Genomic DNA, 13677 nt, shown 5'->3' with positions numbered 1-13677 from the left:
ACAGGACCGTGCATGGGTGCAAGTGTGGAAAGTTCCTCCACCCTCCTCCATTCTGTGCAGATGTCTGGGCAGAGTGGTTGGTTAGACGCAGGTCTTCTAGAGGTAACGGGCCTCGGTTCAAATCATGGTCTCTGGCTTCCGAGGTGTGCGGCTGTGTGCAGGTTACCTAACCTCTCTGTACTCACTCCCCTATCTGTAAACCGGTCATAGACAGGATGAAACAAATGATGCATGAAACCGGCAGTGTCTAGATGTGATTAGTGGTATGCCGATGTTATCTGCTTTTATTCTTACTGTCCCTACCTGTAGGGGAAACGCAGAGATGATCAGATCTGCAGAAAGAAGCCAAGAGGCCAAAAGACAGCATTCAAATGGCTCCTTGTGGGAGCTGGTTACGGCTGAGGCCTTCCCACACAGTCTCCTCCAGGCCCCACAACGGCCCCGTGAAGTGGGCATTTCCCTCGCCTGCATTTTACACAGGGGGACACTGAGGCTCAGGGAGGCTACGTAGAACTAGGACGTGGAGCCACGTCTTCTGACGCCCAGCTCAGCGCTCTTTCCACAGGGCTCTCTGACCCACAGGGGCCAGGAACTGGGACCTACCCAGTCCACGATGAGGATCTTCCCGGCCTTGCCGTGTTGTTGCAGCTGCCGGCAGGCAATGGCCACTGAGTTGAAGAAGCAGAAGCCCCTGGGAGGAGACGAGAGCGGTGGTGCCAGCCCATTCCCACTCCAGCCTCCTCTCTCCACCTGCCCCTGGCCTGGCCTGATAGGAAGGCCCTGGGGGCCTGCCCCCCACCTCAGCCCACCCCAGCCTCCCTGGGGCCTTACATGGCTGTGGAATGGTCTGCATGGTGTCCTGGGGGCCGAACCACCGCAAAACCGTTCTGGAAACAGAAGGAATGCTTGTCAACCAAACGGCCAGCCCCCAACCCACAACTCCATGAAAGGACCACATGGCAAACAGCTGCCTGCATGACTGACCGGGGACTGAAAGTGCCCTGCCCTCCCCTGTCCTCGGCCCCAGACCGTGAACACAGAGCCTCCCACCCCAGTGGGTCCCGGCTGTCAACACTTTGTAATAACCACAGCTTTTTTCCAGGGGAAAATCTCTGTGCCTGGCACTGTGCTCAGCCCTGGATTTCATCCTCACAACGGCTCTGAGGTAAACGTTACCTAATCCTCATAACACCTCAGTAAGATAAACATTATTATTATCTCTAGTTTGCAGACAGGAGAAACCTGGTGCTGAGGCAGGTTAAACAACACATGGGAAGTTGCCTGGTTGTGGTAGAGCCAGGACTCGGCTCTGAGCTCCTGAACAGCAGCGGGTGTGGACCTCAGCACAGGCCTCCGTGAGGTGCCCGGCCCAGAGCAAGTGAGCACGGGTGCTAACCCAGTCTGTAAAACCCCAGCACCGCAGAGAACTAATCTGCCAATACACGGGGCTCCCGAGAGGCTCTGCAACTCGCCCGCGGTCACACAGCGGGTCTGTGTCAACCGATCCTGGATGCTCATGACCCTGTGTCTCTTAGAGACCACAGGGCCAGGGTCACAGTAGCTTGAGTCTCCATCGAGGAACATGAGCCTAGGGTTCAGATCTCATCGTGGTCCCCTGAGCTCTCGATTTCCCTTCTAAAACCCTACAGTGATGTCCAAGAGGGGTGTGACATCTGGGGTGTTGCGTCCTTCCCGCTGCCCCATCCTGCGCCTCCCTCCTCCGTGGCTGGCCCACCCTCCACTTGAACCTCCCACCTTTAGCTCGCGGGAGGCCACTTTGAAGGCGAGGTCGGTGACACTGCCGGCAGCCCAGCGGGCCGCGTTGGAGGAGTGCAGCTCGTTCCAGATGGTGTCAGTGTCCACCTGCGGGGGCCAGAGTCAGGGCCCGCATCATCCAAGGCTTCCCACAAGAGCCAGGGCCCGTGGGGCAGTGCCCACCCCATGGCCAGGACCCCAGGGCAGGGAGCTGGGCAGACAGCGCTGCTTCCCCAGGGCCCCACCGCCCAAAGGCAAGGCCTCCTGTGTCCCCCAATCCCAGCATGGCTTCTCCTTCCCAGCTTTAGACCATATCACCAGCCCGCATCTGGCCAGCACTCTGCCAGCAACATGGCGCCTGCCTCCCCAGTCAGAGAAGGGGGCATGGCGTTACCTGGGCGGGACTTGGGGTTTGGGCCTGGAGAGGGTTTTAAGCCCCAGCTGACTCTGCTCAGGCCCTCGGGACGGTCGGAGCTCGAGGGGCCGTCTGCACCACTGTCTTCCACTCGGGGCCCCTAGCCCAGGCTGGGAGGCCCCCCAAACCCAGTCCCTGGGCCTCAAGGCTAGGGAGGGGCCGGGGGGCGTGATGGGGAGATGGGGAGGGCGAGGCGGACCGAGAGAGGCGAGGAAGGCAGAGAGAGTCGCAAGAGGCTGGAGAAAGAGAGAGAGAGACAGAGACAGAGAGGGAGAGGAGGGAGGAGAAAACAGAAGTAACAACAGTTGGAAAAATCAGAAAGTGGCAAGAAATGGGAAGTTGTGAACAGGGCGCTGACTGGCTCCCAAACAGCCCCCCAGCTACAGCTCCCATGTCCCTCCAGAACTGGGCTTCCATCCCCTGCCTCCACGCACCCGGCCGGGGAAACCATCGCAGGGACCATTCTACGAGAGGAGAGCACTGCCAGAGGGGCTGAAGTCCACAGGCACGTAAGAGGGAGTGGGGAAAGCTGGGGCATGGGAGGTATGTGCTTGGGTCGCAAAGGACGCTGAAGGCACCCCCACCCCCCACACCAGACAGCCTGGACTCTGCCTGGAGGCCCACTCCAGGGAGGCACATTGGCCAGGAGGCCGGTGCGGAGTGGCCCATCCTGACTACCGGGGTCTCATGAAGGGAGATGACCCCAAACCCCAGGCAGGGCCCCGCTCTTTGAGCCTCTTTGACATTTACTCAAGGCCTTCTAAGTGCAAGGCATGGGCTCCACGCTCAGGAGGACAGCCCCATCACCAGGAGCTTCTAGCTGGCAGAGGGACAGTGGGGGAAAGCCCCTGGCCCGCTGGGTCAGGCAGAACCACAGGAACAAGCAGGCAGGGGCTGGGCCTGGGAGAACGGAAGGGAGGAGACTGAGAGCCCGTGGCCTTGTGCACGCACGAGAGCCCGGCACACTTACCCCGACCCCGCCACAGGGTAGCATCACGAACATCCTCTGAGCCAGGAGCCCTGCGGGGAGAGGCCCAGGGTGGGGGCTGAGAGGAGGGCGGGCGGGGCTCGCGGTGGGGCGTGCAGGTGGGCAGCAGAGGGACGAGGGGTGGCTCGGGACGTCCAGGATGCTGGAGGGGCAGGCTGGGCAGAGCGAGACCAGAGCACAGGGGAGAGGTGGGCTGGGTGAGCCAGGGGAGTCGGGGGCCCCAGCACCGTCAGGCCCCTACCTGCCAGCTTCCCGTTGTCCAGTTTGAGGCGGCTGAGCGGGTTGGTGCCGTAGAGCAGCACGTGCCGCTCGGAGTGCACCGACTGCAGCTCCTCCAGGGAGGCCTTCCGGCCCCGGAGAGACTGAGGAGGGACCCACAGAGCTCCTGAGTCCCTGCTCAGCCCCTCCCCTGCGGTTCCCACCACCCTGCCGGCCCCTCATTCACCCCAGCTCCAGGGCCTCCCAGGCCCTTGCCTTCCGGGACCCGCACCTCCTCCGATCCCGCAGCCCCACCTGCCTCCTCACCTCACACTGGCTGCGGAGCCCCCGCTCCAGCAGCCGGGACCAGATGCTCTGGATCCGGCCTGCGTGCTCTGGGTGCCTGCTGTTGTCCCCGCAGGAGCACTGGTGCTTCAGCATGACCGAGTCATAGACCAGCCCTAGGGGGAGCCGGGGTCAGGGCCAGGACCCCAGGGAGTCCCCGCCGCCACCCACACCCCCACCCCGGTGGGGGCAGATGGCACCACTTGGAGCCAGGCCAGGCACACGCCACACACACCCACACAGTCCCTCCTGAGCCATCCAGGGAGCTGGGAAGCCCATGGTGACACTAGGCCATGTGACAAGACATGCAGTTCTGGGGAAGTGACCGTTTCAGCCTGACTAGCCAGATGCTCAGAGGGCCCTGCACACTGCCAGTGCGAAGTCACTTTCAGCACATCTCAGGACATCAGTGATCGTCAAAATGCTCACAGCACTTGACCCAGGGACGCCACTCACTCCTGGAGAGTGACCCTCAGTAACAAGCCCAGTGATGAGGGAAGACTTATGCTCAAGTAAATTCAAATGAGGAAAAATGAGTAACCACCTAACTGCCCAACCAATAAAAAACATTTAAACAAAAATAAAATACTGTGATGACATACTATAAAATACTATTTTTAAAGATTATTTCAGTGTTCATAATGCAGAAACTGAATAAAGCGGGGTATAAAACGTAGCCACAATGAACAGTATATATGATATTTATTATACATGTGGCCAAAGACTGGCCTGAAATATGGCCACATTTATTGGGGGGGAGCGGTTGCCCCTGGGTGGTGAGATACTGGTTGGTGATTTTTATTCTACTCTTATGCTTTTTCTGTTTTTCAAAGTCTCTAAAATGCTTTTGAGTTCTTTTCACGGGCAAAGCAACAATAATAAATATAATTTTTGAAAGGCCTGAACTAGTTGTCAGGAGACCCGAATTCTTAGCCCGGCCAGATTGCCAGCTTGCTGTGTGACCACGAGCCTGTCCCCGTCACTTTCTTGAGCCTGGGTCTCCTCAGTTGTCAAATAAGAACAGCCCCCTGATCCATCTGCTCCATGGGACGCTGGGTGGATCTCCCAAGACTAAGAACGTGGCCTCAAAAAATGTCCTGCGTGAACCATGTCACAGACGTGGACTCATGCCCCAAACCCCTGTGTGCCCCTAGCCCCTTCCTCCTGCCCCTCTAATCCGGGCCTCACCTGTGGTGAAGGGCAGGGTCCTGGTGGGGGTCTCTGAGCTGGGCAGGACACGGGCCTGGCTGGCGGGCTCCGGGGTAGGCAGTGAGGCAGGCGCGGCTGGGGATGACTGAGCCCTGGACAGGGGCCGGTGACCGCCCTGGGCCAGGGGAAGCAGCATAGAGTCCCCAGTGCCTCCCCGGGGGAGCCGCCCGGCCAGTCGCTGCTGCTCCCAGAGGAACACCTGAGGGACACAAGGGACCTCAGTCTCCCGGGTCTCAGGGTCCTGCTCCATCTGCCTTTGACTATGGCCTTGGAAACCTCCAGGCAGGCTTCTTTTTTGGAGAATCCTCTGACCCTGCCTCCCACTGGGCTCTGGCCTTTGACTCTCTCAGCTCCCTGCCCCCATTAACCCCCATAAAGTTCAGCACCCTATTCCACCAGAACTCCCAGGGCCTTAGGACTCCAAAGCCAAAATGGGTGAGAGGCCTTGGGCCCAGCCCTGTCCAGGATCTCCTTGTCTCCAAGGACTGCCAACAACCCAAGGACTCAGGGCCCTGCGTGACCACGCACGTGTGTGTACTGTTACCTTGTGTTACGGGCTGAGCGGCTTCCCCCTCCCACCTCATATTTATGAAGGAACTCCTAACCCCCAGTACCTCAGAATGTGACCTGATTTGGAGAAAGGGTCTTTATAGAGGTAATCAAGTTACAATGAAGTCATTAGGGTGAGCTCCAATAGGACTCCTGTCCTTATGCAAGGGGAAGCTGGACACAGACATGGACAGAAGGGAGCCCATATGAAGACACAGGAGAAGACAGCCGTCTACAGACCAAGGAGAGAGGCCCGAACACCCTCCCTCACAGCCCTAGAAGGAACCCACCCTGCCAACACCTGTATTTCAGATCTCTAGCGTCTGGAATTGTGGGAAAATAAACTTCTGTTGTTTAAGTCACTTGGTTTGTAGTGCTTGTTACAACAGCCCCAGCAAACAAATATCCTGGCTCAACTCGCATGGTGAAAACCCTCTGCTTGGAGTGCCCCGGGCCCCGCTGTACCCCACTTCCTGCCCTAGCACCTTCCTGGAAACAGTACTGCAGGTCGCAGGAGAGAAATCCTAGGGCAGGAATGTGTAGGGCTCTGTGAAAGGCCAATCTCGCTGCTGGACAAGGGACATGGCTTTACCCGGAGACTGGAAGGCTGCTGGGTGGTGCACACATGTGTATGTGTACATGGTTGCACACATGTATCTGTCTGTCTGTACATCAGTGTGGATTTGGCAGAGCCACTGTGGCTCCCAGAGCTGCTGCCTGCACAGATATCCTATGTCCCTCCCTTCCATCTTCACTAGGCCCCAGTCTCCTGACTACACCTTCCACTGACTAGCACCTGGGCACTACCATACCTGCTGGTGCTGCTGGAGAGAAACAGGGCCTCTGGCCTCATGCTGCCCATGGCTGGACTCCCTGTGCTCCAAGCCGTCATCCCCCACCAGACCCACTGCCCCACTGTCCGTCTCGAGGTCCTCAGCCGAGGGTATCTGCCGCAGTCGGGGCTTCTCACTCGGCTTGGCTGGCCTCTGGGGAGGGGAGATGTCTGCTGAGGAACGTGCTGGGGTGCAGAGTGCACAGCGGGACGTGGTGGGCTGGGCGAGGCGGCCCCTCATCTTGCTGGGACTCCAGTGGCCACGCAGCTCTGGGCCCCCAGGAGCGACATGCCCCCTCTGGCCCTCAGGTCTCTGCCCTCCTAAGTGTCCCTTCTTTCAGCCCCCAGGGGCCCACTTAAGCAACCCCTCACCACCTCCCCTACCCAGTTCCCCTCACCTTGATCAGCTGGACGTGAGGTTTGAGCCGCTCCAGGCGGGGCTGCAGGGGGCCCAGCGGTGGAGGGGCGGTGGCGCTTGGGGGCAGGGGCTCTGAGCGGGTCCGGCTCAGAGGCCGGTGGAGGCCTGACCCAGAGAGCCGCTCGGTGGTCAGTAAGGACTGGGCAAAGTGGAAGGGCAGGGGCCCAAGCCCGGGCACTGGAAAGAATGGGGTAGGGGGCATAAGGAGGGAACCAACTGCAGGGAGGAAGGGAAAGAAGCAAGCGCAGAGGGTTGGGGGAAGGGACTCCGCAGGGAGATGCACAGGAGGATGGGGGGCTGCCAAGGGGGCAGGAGGATGGGACCCTTCCCATGCTTGGCCCTTAGCAGGGTACAGGGATCCAGGCCCTCTCCTGGAGAAGCCATGGGACTCACCAGTCAGTAGAGGGGCGTGAGAGACTGAGGGGTCCAGGAGGAGAATGGGCTGCAGGCGAGAGGGGAGGGGTCCCCCAGCGTCCGACTCCAAGCCATGGGGCAAGAAAAGGGGAGCATGGGGGCTCCCCAGGACCGGCCCCCGAGGGCCCATAGTAGGATGGGTCCTGCGGTCACCATCAGTCTGGGGGAGAGAGAAGGCGCAGTCACAGGGGAGAAGATTCCCACAGGGAGAACAGTGAAGGCCATCGGGTGAGGAGCAGGAGAAGGGAGTGAGCGATCTCGGGAGTGTGGAATGGGGGAGGGCGCCTCAGCCACTCACCCTGGCAGGGGCGGGCAGCCCCAGCGTGATTGTGGGCAGCAAGGCGAACGGAGCCAGAGAGGTCTCCTGCAGCCGCAGCCGCTGGCCCAAGAGCGCCTGCCATGGGGAGCAGGGCAGGGGTCACTGGTCCCAGACCTCTACCCCCGGGATACGCCTTCCCCGACACCCCGGAGGCTCAGGTCGGGGCTGCCCAGACGCTGTGGCTCCAGTCTGGTTGGGCCGCTTGCTGATAGGACGGCTGAGCCTCAGGACTGCCCCCAAGGGAGCCCAGCCGCGCAAGGCCTTACCTCAGAGCCCAGGACCGGGTTGGGGCCGTGCTCGCTGTCATTAGGGGAGCTGCACCCTGAGGCTGGCGTGCTGCTACTACTGGGGGAGGAGTCTGAGGGTCGGGGAGAGGAAGAAATCGTCAGGGGCGTGGCCAGGAGGGTGGACCAGGAACAAACCCCTTCCCCAGTGGGCGAGCTCTGCTTCTTGCTTTCTTCCCAGAAGGGCAGGAAGAAGGCAGGTCCCCGCGGGTCTCCAGGGGAACACGTTATTTTTAAGGTGGCCCTTCCGGGCGGACTTCAGCTTAGCCAACAAAGCAAGGGCTGGCGTTCAGCCCCAACTCCCCGCTGGCGAGTGTGGAGGACACACCCTCCAACAACCACCCACCGCAGCCCCGAGGAGGGCACCCCTGCCTGGGCGGGGCCTGACCCCTGCCAGCAGCCTACCCCGCTGGGCCTCACCCCCTAGGGTCTCTGCCGGCCGACGGCGGAGGCTGGGCGGGGCGCTCTCCTTCCGGAGCAGCGGGTTCTTCCTCCGCTCCAGGGACTTCTTGGGCTTGTAGCGCAGCTTCAGGTTGGGCTCAGAGACTGCGAGGGCAGCGGCGTTACTTAGCCCCAAGCCTACCCTACCCGTCTCTGCCCCTCCTTACCCCTTCCCAGTCATCTCTGAGTCAGGCAAGAGAAGACAGTGCCAGAGAGAAGACCTCCGTGTGCAGAACCCCCCACCCCCGGCCCAGCCAGGTCCCCTCCCCGCCACTCTCCTGACCAGCGTCCAAGGTCCACCCCCTTGCTCCCCTGGAGGGTCCCTGCCTGTGCTACACACCTGTCTTGCGCAGAGGGAAGTGTTCCGGGGGGTCACTGGGAAGGCTGGGAACGGGAGGCAGAAAGCTGCTGAGCACGGAACGGGCAGCTCCTTCCGTCTCCAAGGGCTCGAGAGTTCTGTGGAGTGAGCGCCAAGGCTGCCTCAGAGGAGCAGGGATGCCTAGAGGCCTGGCAGCCACCTCATTCCACCATTTGGGACCTGCTAGGGCAGGCAGCGGCCAGCAGGGCTGGGCAGTGCGTGGCCGGCAGGAACAAGGGCCACCTCCAGGGGGCAGCACTGGGCCACCCATCCTACCAGCGGCCCTCTGGTAATGTCGACCTCCAATCTAGGCATAGGAGCCAGAGTCGCAGGGCTTGGGTGAGGGCCAGACTCAAGGAAGGAACCTGCTCTAGGAATCAGGATAATTTTGTGCTCAAGGGAAGACATAAAGAGAGAAGAAAGCCAGTATGGTGTGCATGTGTGTGGTGGTGGTGGTGGTGGTGGTGGTGGTGGTGGTGGAGGGGTACCTTGCCGAGAGGCAGGGCCTCCGGTTGGATAGGGAGAGGTAATTACGGGACACAAGAGGGCAGATGTCAGTAGGAGAGGGGTTCAGGGGAGGCATGATTAGGGGTGAGGATCAGGTGACAGGCAGCCCAAGGAGGAAGGGGCAAGTATGTGTGTGCTCACAGGCTGACATACAGGGAGGCGTGGCCAGGCAGGGACACAGGGAGCAGGTGGGAGAGGGAGGGAGTACCTGTAAGGAATGCTGGGGCTATTGGGATGGACTGTTCTCTCTAAGGCTGCCTGCTGTTTCTTCAGAATCACCTCTGCCAGCTTCTGCTTGACTACACTGCTGGCTACGGCACCTGCAGGGGCAGAAGTCATGAGTGGGCTGGGGGTGAGTGGACAGGTGGCCTCCCTGGAACATTGTCTGCCCATTGCCCCATCCACACCCCCAGGATGAGGTGCCCCAGGGACTCCTGAGGTAAGAACCAAGCCTGAGGCCCCACCCATTCTGTGAAGTCTCCAGACTCTCCCTTCACCCCCACCCACATTCACAGGCAGAGCCGGGCAAGCAGAGGGAGACCAGGGCTGGAGTGGCTTCGGACCCCCCCACGCCCACACAGCGGGGGCATTGACACTGAGCTGGGGCAGCCTCCGTCCTTACTTCGCTTGCTCTTGTCCTTATTGAGGAGCTGCCGCAGCTCTTGCTCCTGCTGCCCCACCTGCAGCTCAGGCATCGGCGTGTCCATTGAGAGCTGTGGGGGCAGGGCGCCCGGGAAGGGGCAAAGATTGAGAACAGAGACAAGGTCTGGGGAGGCGGAAGGGAGGGAGGGGGATGGGTCTGAGCTCGAGGACAGGCCGCAGCGGGTATGGGGCGCTGTGTCTTTACCCTCATGGACTCCACTGAGTGCTGGGGCTGCAGGCCCGCCAGGAAGAGGTGGTGGTGCAGGCGCTGGGGGTGCTGCAGGGCCAGCAGCGTGGGCTCCGGCGGGGGCTCCACCGGGGGCCGCTGGCCCACCCGCAGGTCCATGGGCTGGGGCTGGGGGCCTGGCGTGTCTGCACGGGGTCTGGGGCAGCCTGAGGACACAGAGAGCGGGCGGGGTCAGCCGGACAGGTTGTCTGTAGGTGCATGGTTACCTAATCAGCCTCCTTCAGATTCACTTGACATTGGCAAAACAACCTCCAGGGCCCTTTGCCTCACCGCATCCTCACCACGGTCCTGCAAGGTAGGTATTTTCAATTCCATTTCACCCATGAGAAAGGAGGTCACATAAACTACACAGTCCACCGCTGGTGGCATTTCAGTGGAGCCTTCTGACTCCAAGCACAGTGCTTTTCCACCAAATAGGTTGCCTCTCCAGGCCAGTGTTGGGGGCCATGAGGATTTCGAGATCAGCTAAGGGCCCTTTGGTGGTACCTTCTGGGCCCTGCCCTCTTCTTCCCTTCTTCTGCCCTGGAAAGAGGATTTGGCCCAGCTGCCCCCTGATGAGCTGTGCCCACAGACACAGCGATGGGACAGACAATCCCCTTTGTTCAGCCTCCAACGCCAAAGGGCATTATAGGCCCTACAATCGCCACCCTCCCTACTCCATCCCAGGCCACACGGTAAAGAAGTGCCTCAAACCTGCAGCCAGCCCTAGTCCGCACCGTGGGCCCGCACGGCCCACATGCCCTAGGGGCCTGCTCCTGGGCACCCTCACACCAGCTCTGGGCCTGGCACGCTGAGGACGGCAGGCTCAGCTGCCTCTTCTCCAGTGTCCCCTGCACCCACGCCAGGAGCACCCTGCCAAGGCTGTGGATGCAGGGGCTATTTATAACTAGCTGCCAGACCAGGTTCTCTGCCAGCACCGCCAGCTGGGCCAGGCCGGGCTCAGCAGCCAGAGACATCCCGAGGTGCTCAGAGGTGGAGCTGCTTGCTGCAGGAAAGGGGGAGCCGGTGGGGCTGGGAGCAAGTGCCCTCGGACAGAGCACACAAGCAGGGAAAGCTTTCTGGAGAGGCTCCCTTCAGCTGGTCCAACACTGCGTGTCCCCCATCGGGGCGGCTACAGGCTGTCCCCTGGGCCTGAGCGGAGGGGGAACTGGAAGGCACTGTGGCAAAGCACCCTCCAGGATGTCAGGAACCAGCCTCCAGACCCAACTCAACCATTATCTCAACAGCCATAGCACACGTGCACACGCGCTGCAAATCCCTTTCACCTCATCACCCCTGTAGGCCCTGGGAGGTAGTTATTACAGTTCCCAAACGAGGAAACTGAGGCTCCAATGAAGGGACCGGGCCAAGGCCATCCAGCTTGGGTGGAGGGAGCTCAGGTTTCGATCCTGCTGAGGCCAGCGCTCTGGCTCCATTTTCCCATTGACTTTCAGGAAGTCGCCTCCCCATCCTGGGGAGTTTCTCACTGGGCAAAGGAAGAGGGGCTTGCAGTGGGTTGTCACTAAAGCACTATCTGCTCTAACGTTCTGACCATGAGATGGAGGCAAGAGAGGAGTAGAGCAGGGAGGTACCCACACAACTCTCTGGATGTCAAGAGACCAGAGGAGGTGCTGGGCACCCAGATGCGCCAACAGCAGGCAATGCACTGCTTTGATGCCCCCCCCTTGTTCACGTGTCCACCCAGGGACCCCAAATTCTCGTTCTGGTTGAGTCTGGGCCTCTGATGTCACTGCCCTCCAGCCCCAGGACGGGTCTCAGCGCTACCATATCAGGTGTCCTGGCTTCCTGGGTGACACCCCCTCCCCAGCCACCGATGATGTGAGAGGGCCCCCAGGGCCCCCAGAGCAAGCTACCTGGACTTGCAGCTTCAGCCACACAAACTGCGGGCGGCCCCATCCCTCTCTCCCAGCACTGCCATGGCCTCCAGACAGAAGGCTGCTGGGAACGTAGCGGGGGCTCTGCCTGCCACCCTGGGAAAGCCTCTCGGGGTGATTTAACATTTGGGGGTCTGCACAATCTGATGCTAACCTAGTTTCCCTCAGCTTTGTCTCCTGCATCTGAACCCAGACCCTCCACCTCACCCATCGACATCAGCTCCTGTCCCATCATAGCCCACATACCTTCTCTTCACAACATTCCCTTCCTGGTGCCATCCTCACCCCTCAATTCTACTTTTTCAGATCCAGCCCTTACTTCCAGGCCCAGCTGGAGTCTTGCCTCTTGCCAGTCCCAGCGCAGCGCCCTGCATTCCTCCCTCCTCTGGGTCTCCATCATGCTGGTGAATCTGGGCCCTGTCAGCACCGCCAAGGCAAGTGCCACGACTGAGTTAAGCTCCAAGGGCAGGGCCTCGGCTTTGCCTATTGCTCGCTATCCAGCACATGAGAGGCAATAAACACTGTTTGAACCGATGCATAAATCTCTATATCCTCTGTGCCCCGGAACACAGATGGGGTTCATTAATGTTTCTTTTCCTTTTTCCAATTTCTGTCTTTAAGTTTTAGAAAATTATACACCCAGGAGGACTCAGTGACAGTAGGTGGTGAACTTGATGTTTCTTGAATGGATGAAGAAACTCCTTCATCGGCTGCCTCCTCCTTCGGCACTGGCCACATATTGCCTTGTTATTATTTCCCTTTTTACTTGTGTACCCTGTCTCCCCACCTGTCTGTAAGCTTTTGACAGCTAGGACTGAAGCAGAGAGGTTACAGGCCTTCCTTTCTCCCTGCCATAGCTAACTGTTACGCGTCAGTTGTACTTTGCACCCCATAGGCCCTCAGTGCATCTGTTAGAAGTTAAGGAGAGGGCAGCCCTCATCCAGCCCAGCCCAGCCCTGACCCCACAAGCACGTCCTAAACCGAGGAAGTCCACTCCCTCCTCGCCCAGCACAGCCCAACAGCAGAGGAGATAAGGAACAGTGTGAGAACCACAGAGGGGTCTGCCCCCTCCCACCCGAGCAGCAAGAGGCATCTCGCCATCCTGCAAGGGCTGCCGTGCCCACCCCGCAGGGCCGGTGTGAGGAAGGCAGAACGTATACATGAGAACATGTCACCTCGCCCAGAGCCTGATGTGGGGCCAGGGTCTGAGTGTAAATATCAGCTTCCTACTTGCCTTCCTGTTTCCCTGCGCTGAGCAAGGACAAGAAGAGCATCCTGCCTGTCCCTTTCCTGCTGTGCTTCCCAGCTCTGGGCCAGCCTGGATCTAGAGTTGCCTCTCTCACCACTCGCTCCCCTCCTCACCCCTTCCCCACGAAACCTCAACTTCACCCCCTTCACCCGAACCTCAGCCTCTCAACTCTCGGGACGATCAGCCAGCTATCCTGCTGAACCACCCCCTTCAGCTCCTCGTCCCACTTCTGTCCCATCTAGCCTCATCTTCCACTCCCCCCTACTCTTTCCCTCAGACCTGCTCTTACCTGTGCCAGGGGGGCTGAGACAGTGGGCACCCGGGCTCACCTGGGTCCCATCTGTAGAGAGAAGAGAGATGGAGTGAAGGAGCTGCCAGGAGGAGGGAAGGAGAGAGGACCACCCGAGGAGGCCCCACTCCAGCCCGAGCACTCCAAATCTGGCACCTCTGCTGCAAGCTAACCAAAAAGACAAGACCCCATCCCATTCCTTTCCTCAGACTACTACGCTGGTTGAGAGCGATCCCCAGCACCGTCTTTCTCATCCGATCTATCAAGCGGCTCAGATATCTCGCTCTGTTGGAGCTCAGTCCACAGCAAGAAACTAAGGAGGCCCCGGTTTACCCAACAGTGCC

General features: G+C 60.1%; 1 protein-coding gene across 7 annotated transcripts in view; it reads right to left on the bottom strand.

Annotated features, from left to right (window-relative positions):
- HDAC7 (histone deacetylase 7) overlaps positions 1–13677 on the bottom strand; it is a 34979-nt gene that overhangs the window by 6110 nt on the left and 15192 nt on the right. For 4 of the 7 annotated variants that reach the window (XM_072972925.1, XM_072972926.1, XM_072972927.1 and 1 more), the window contains exons 2-18: positions 9880–10067; positions 9655–9745; positions 9241–9352; positions 8508–8623; positions 8147–8272; positions 7709–7800; positions 7422–7517; positions 7103–7283; positions 6690–6886; positions 6272–6445; positions 4890–5109; positions 3684–3817; positions 3400–3520; positions 3141–3190; positions 1756–1863; positions 832–887; positions 604–691 (exon numbers count right to left, since the gene is read on the bottom strand). In XM_072972925.1, coding sequence (XP_072829026.1) covers positions 604–691; positions 832–887; positions 1756–1863; positions 3141–3190; positions 3400–3520; positions 3684–3817; positions 4890–5109; positions 6272–6445; positions 6690–6886; positions 7103–7283; positions 7422–7517; positions 7709–7800; positions 8147–8272; positions 8508–8623; positions 9241–9352; positions 9655–9745; positions 9880–10067 — 2150 coding nt within the window. Of the gene's footprint in view, positions 1–603; positions 692–831; positions 888–1755; positions 1864–3140; positions 3191–3399; positions 3521–3683; positions 3818–4889; positions 5110–6271; positions 6446–6689; positions 6887–7102; positions 7284–7421; positions 7518–7708; positions 7801–8146; positions 8273–8507; positions 8624–9240; positions 9353–9654; positions 9746–9879; positions 10068–13333; positions 13385–13677 lie in introns of all 7 variants that reach the window. The other 3 variants (XM_072972923.1, XM_072972924.1, XM_072972928.1) reach the window with 2 other exon arrangements.

Source organism: Vicugna pacos, chromosome 12, assembly GCF_048564905.1.
Source record: "Vicugna pacos chromosome 12, VicPac4, whole genome shotgun sequence".
NCBI classification, from domain to species: Eukaryota; Metazoa; Chordata; class Mammalia; order Artiodactyla; family Camelidae; genus Vicugna; species Vicugna pacos.
This window is presented reverse-complemented; position numbering and strand designations above follow the sequence as displayed.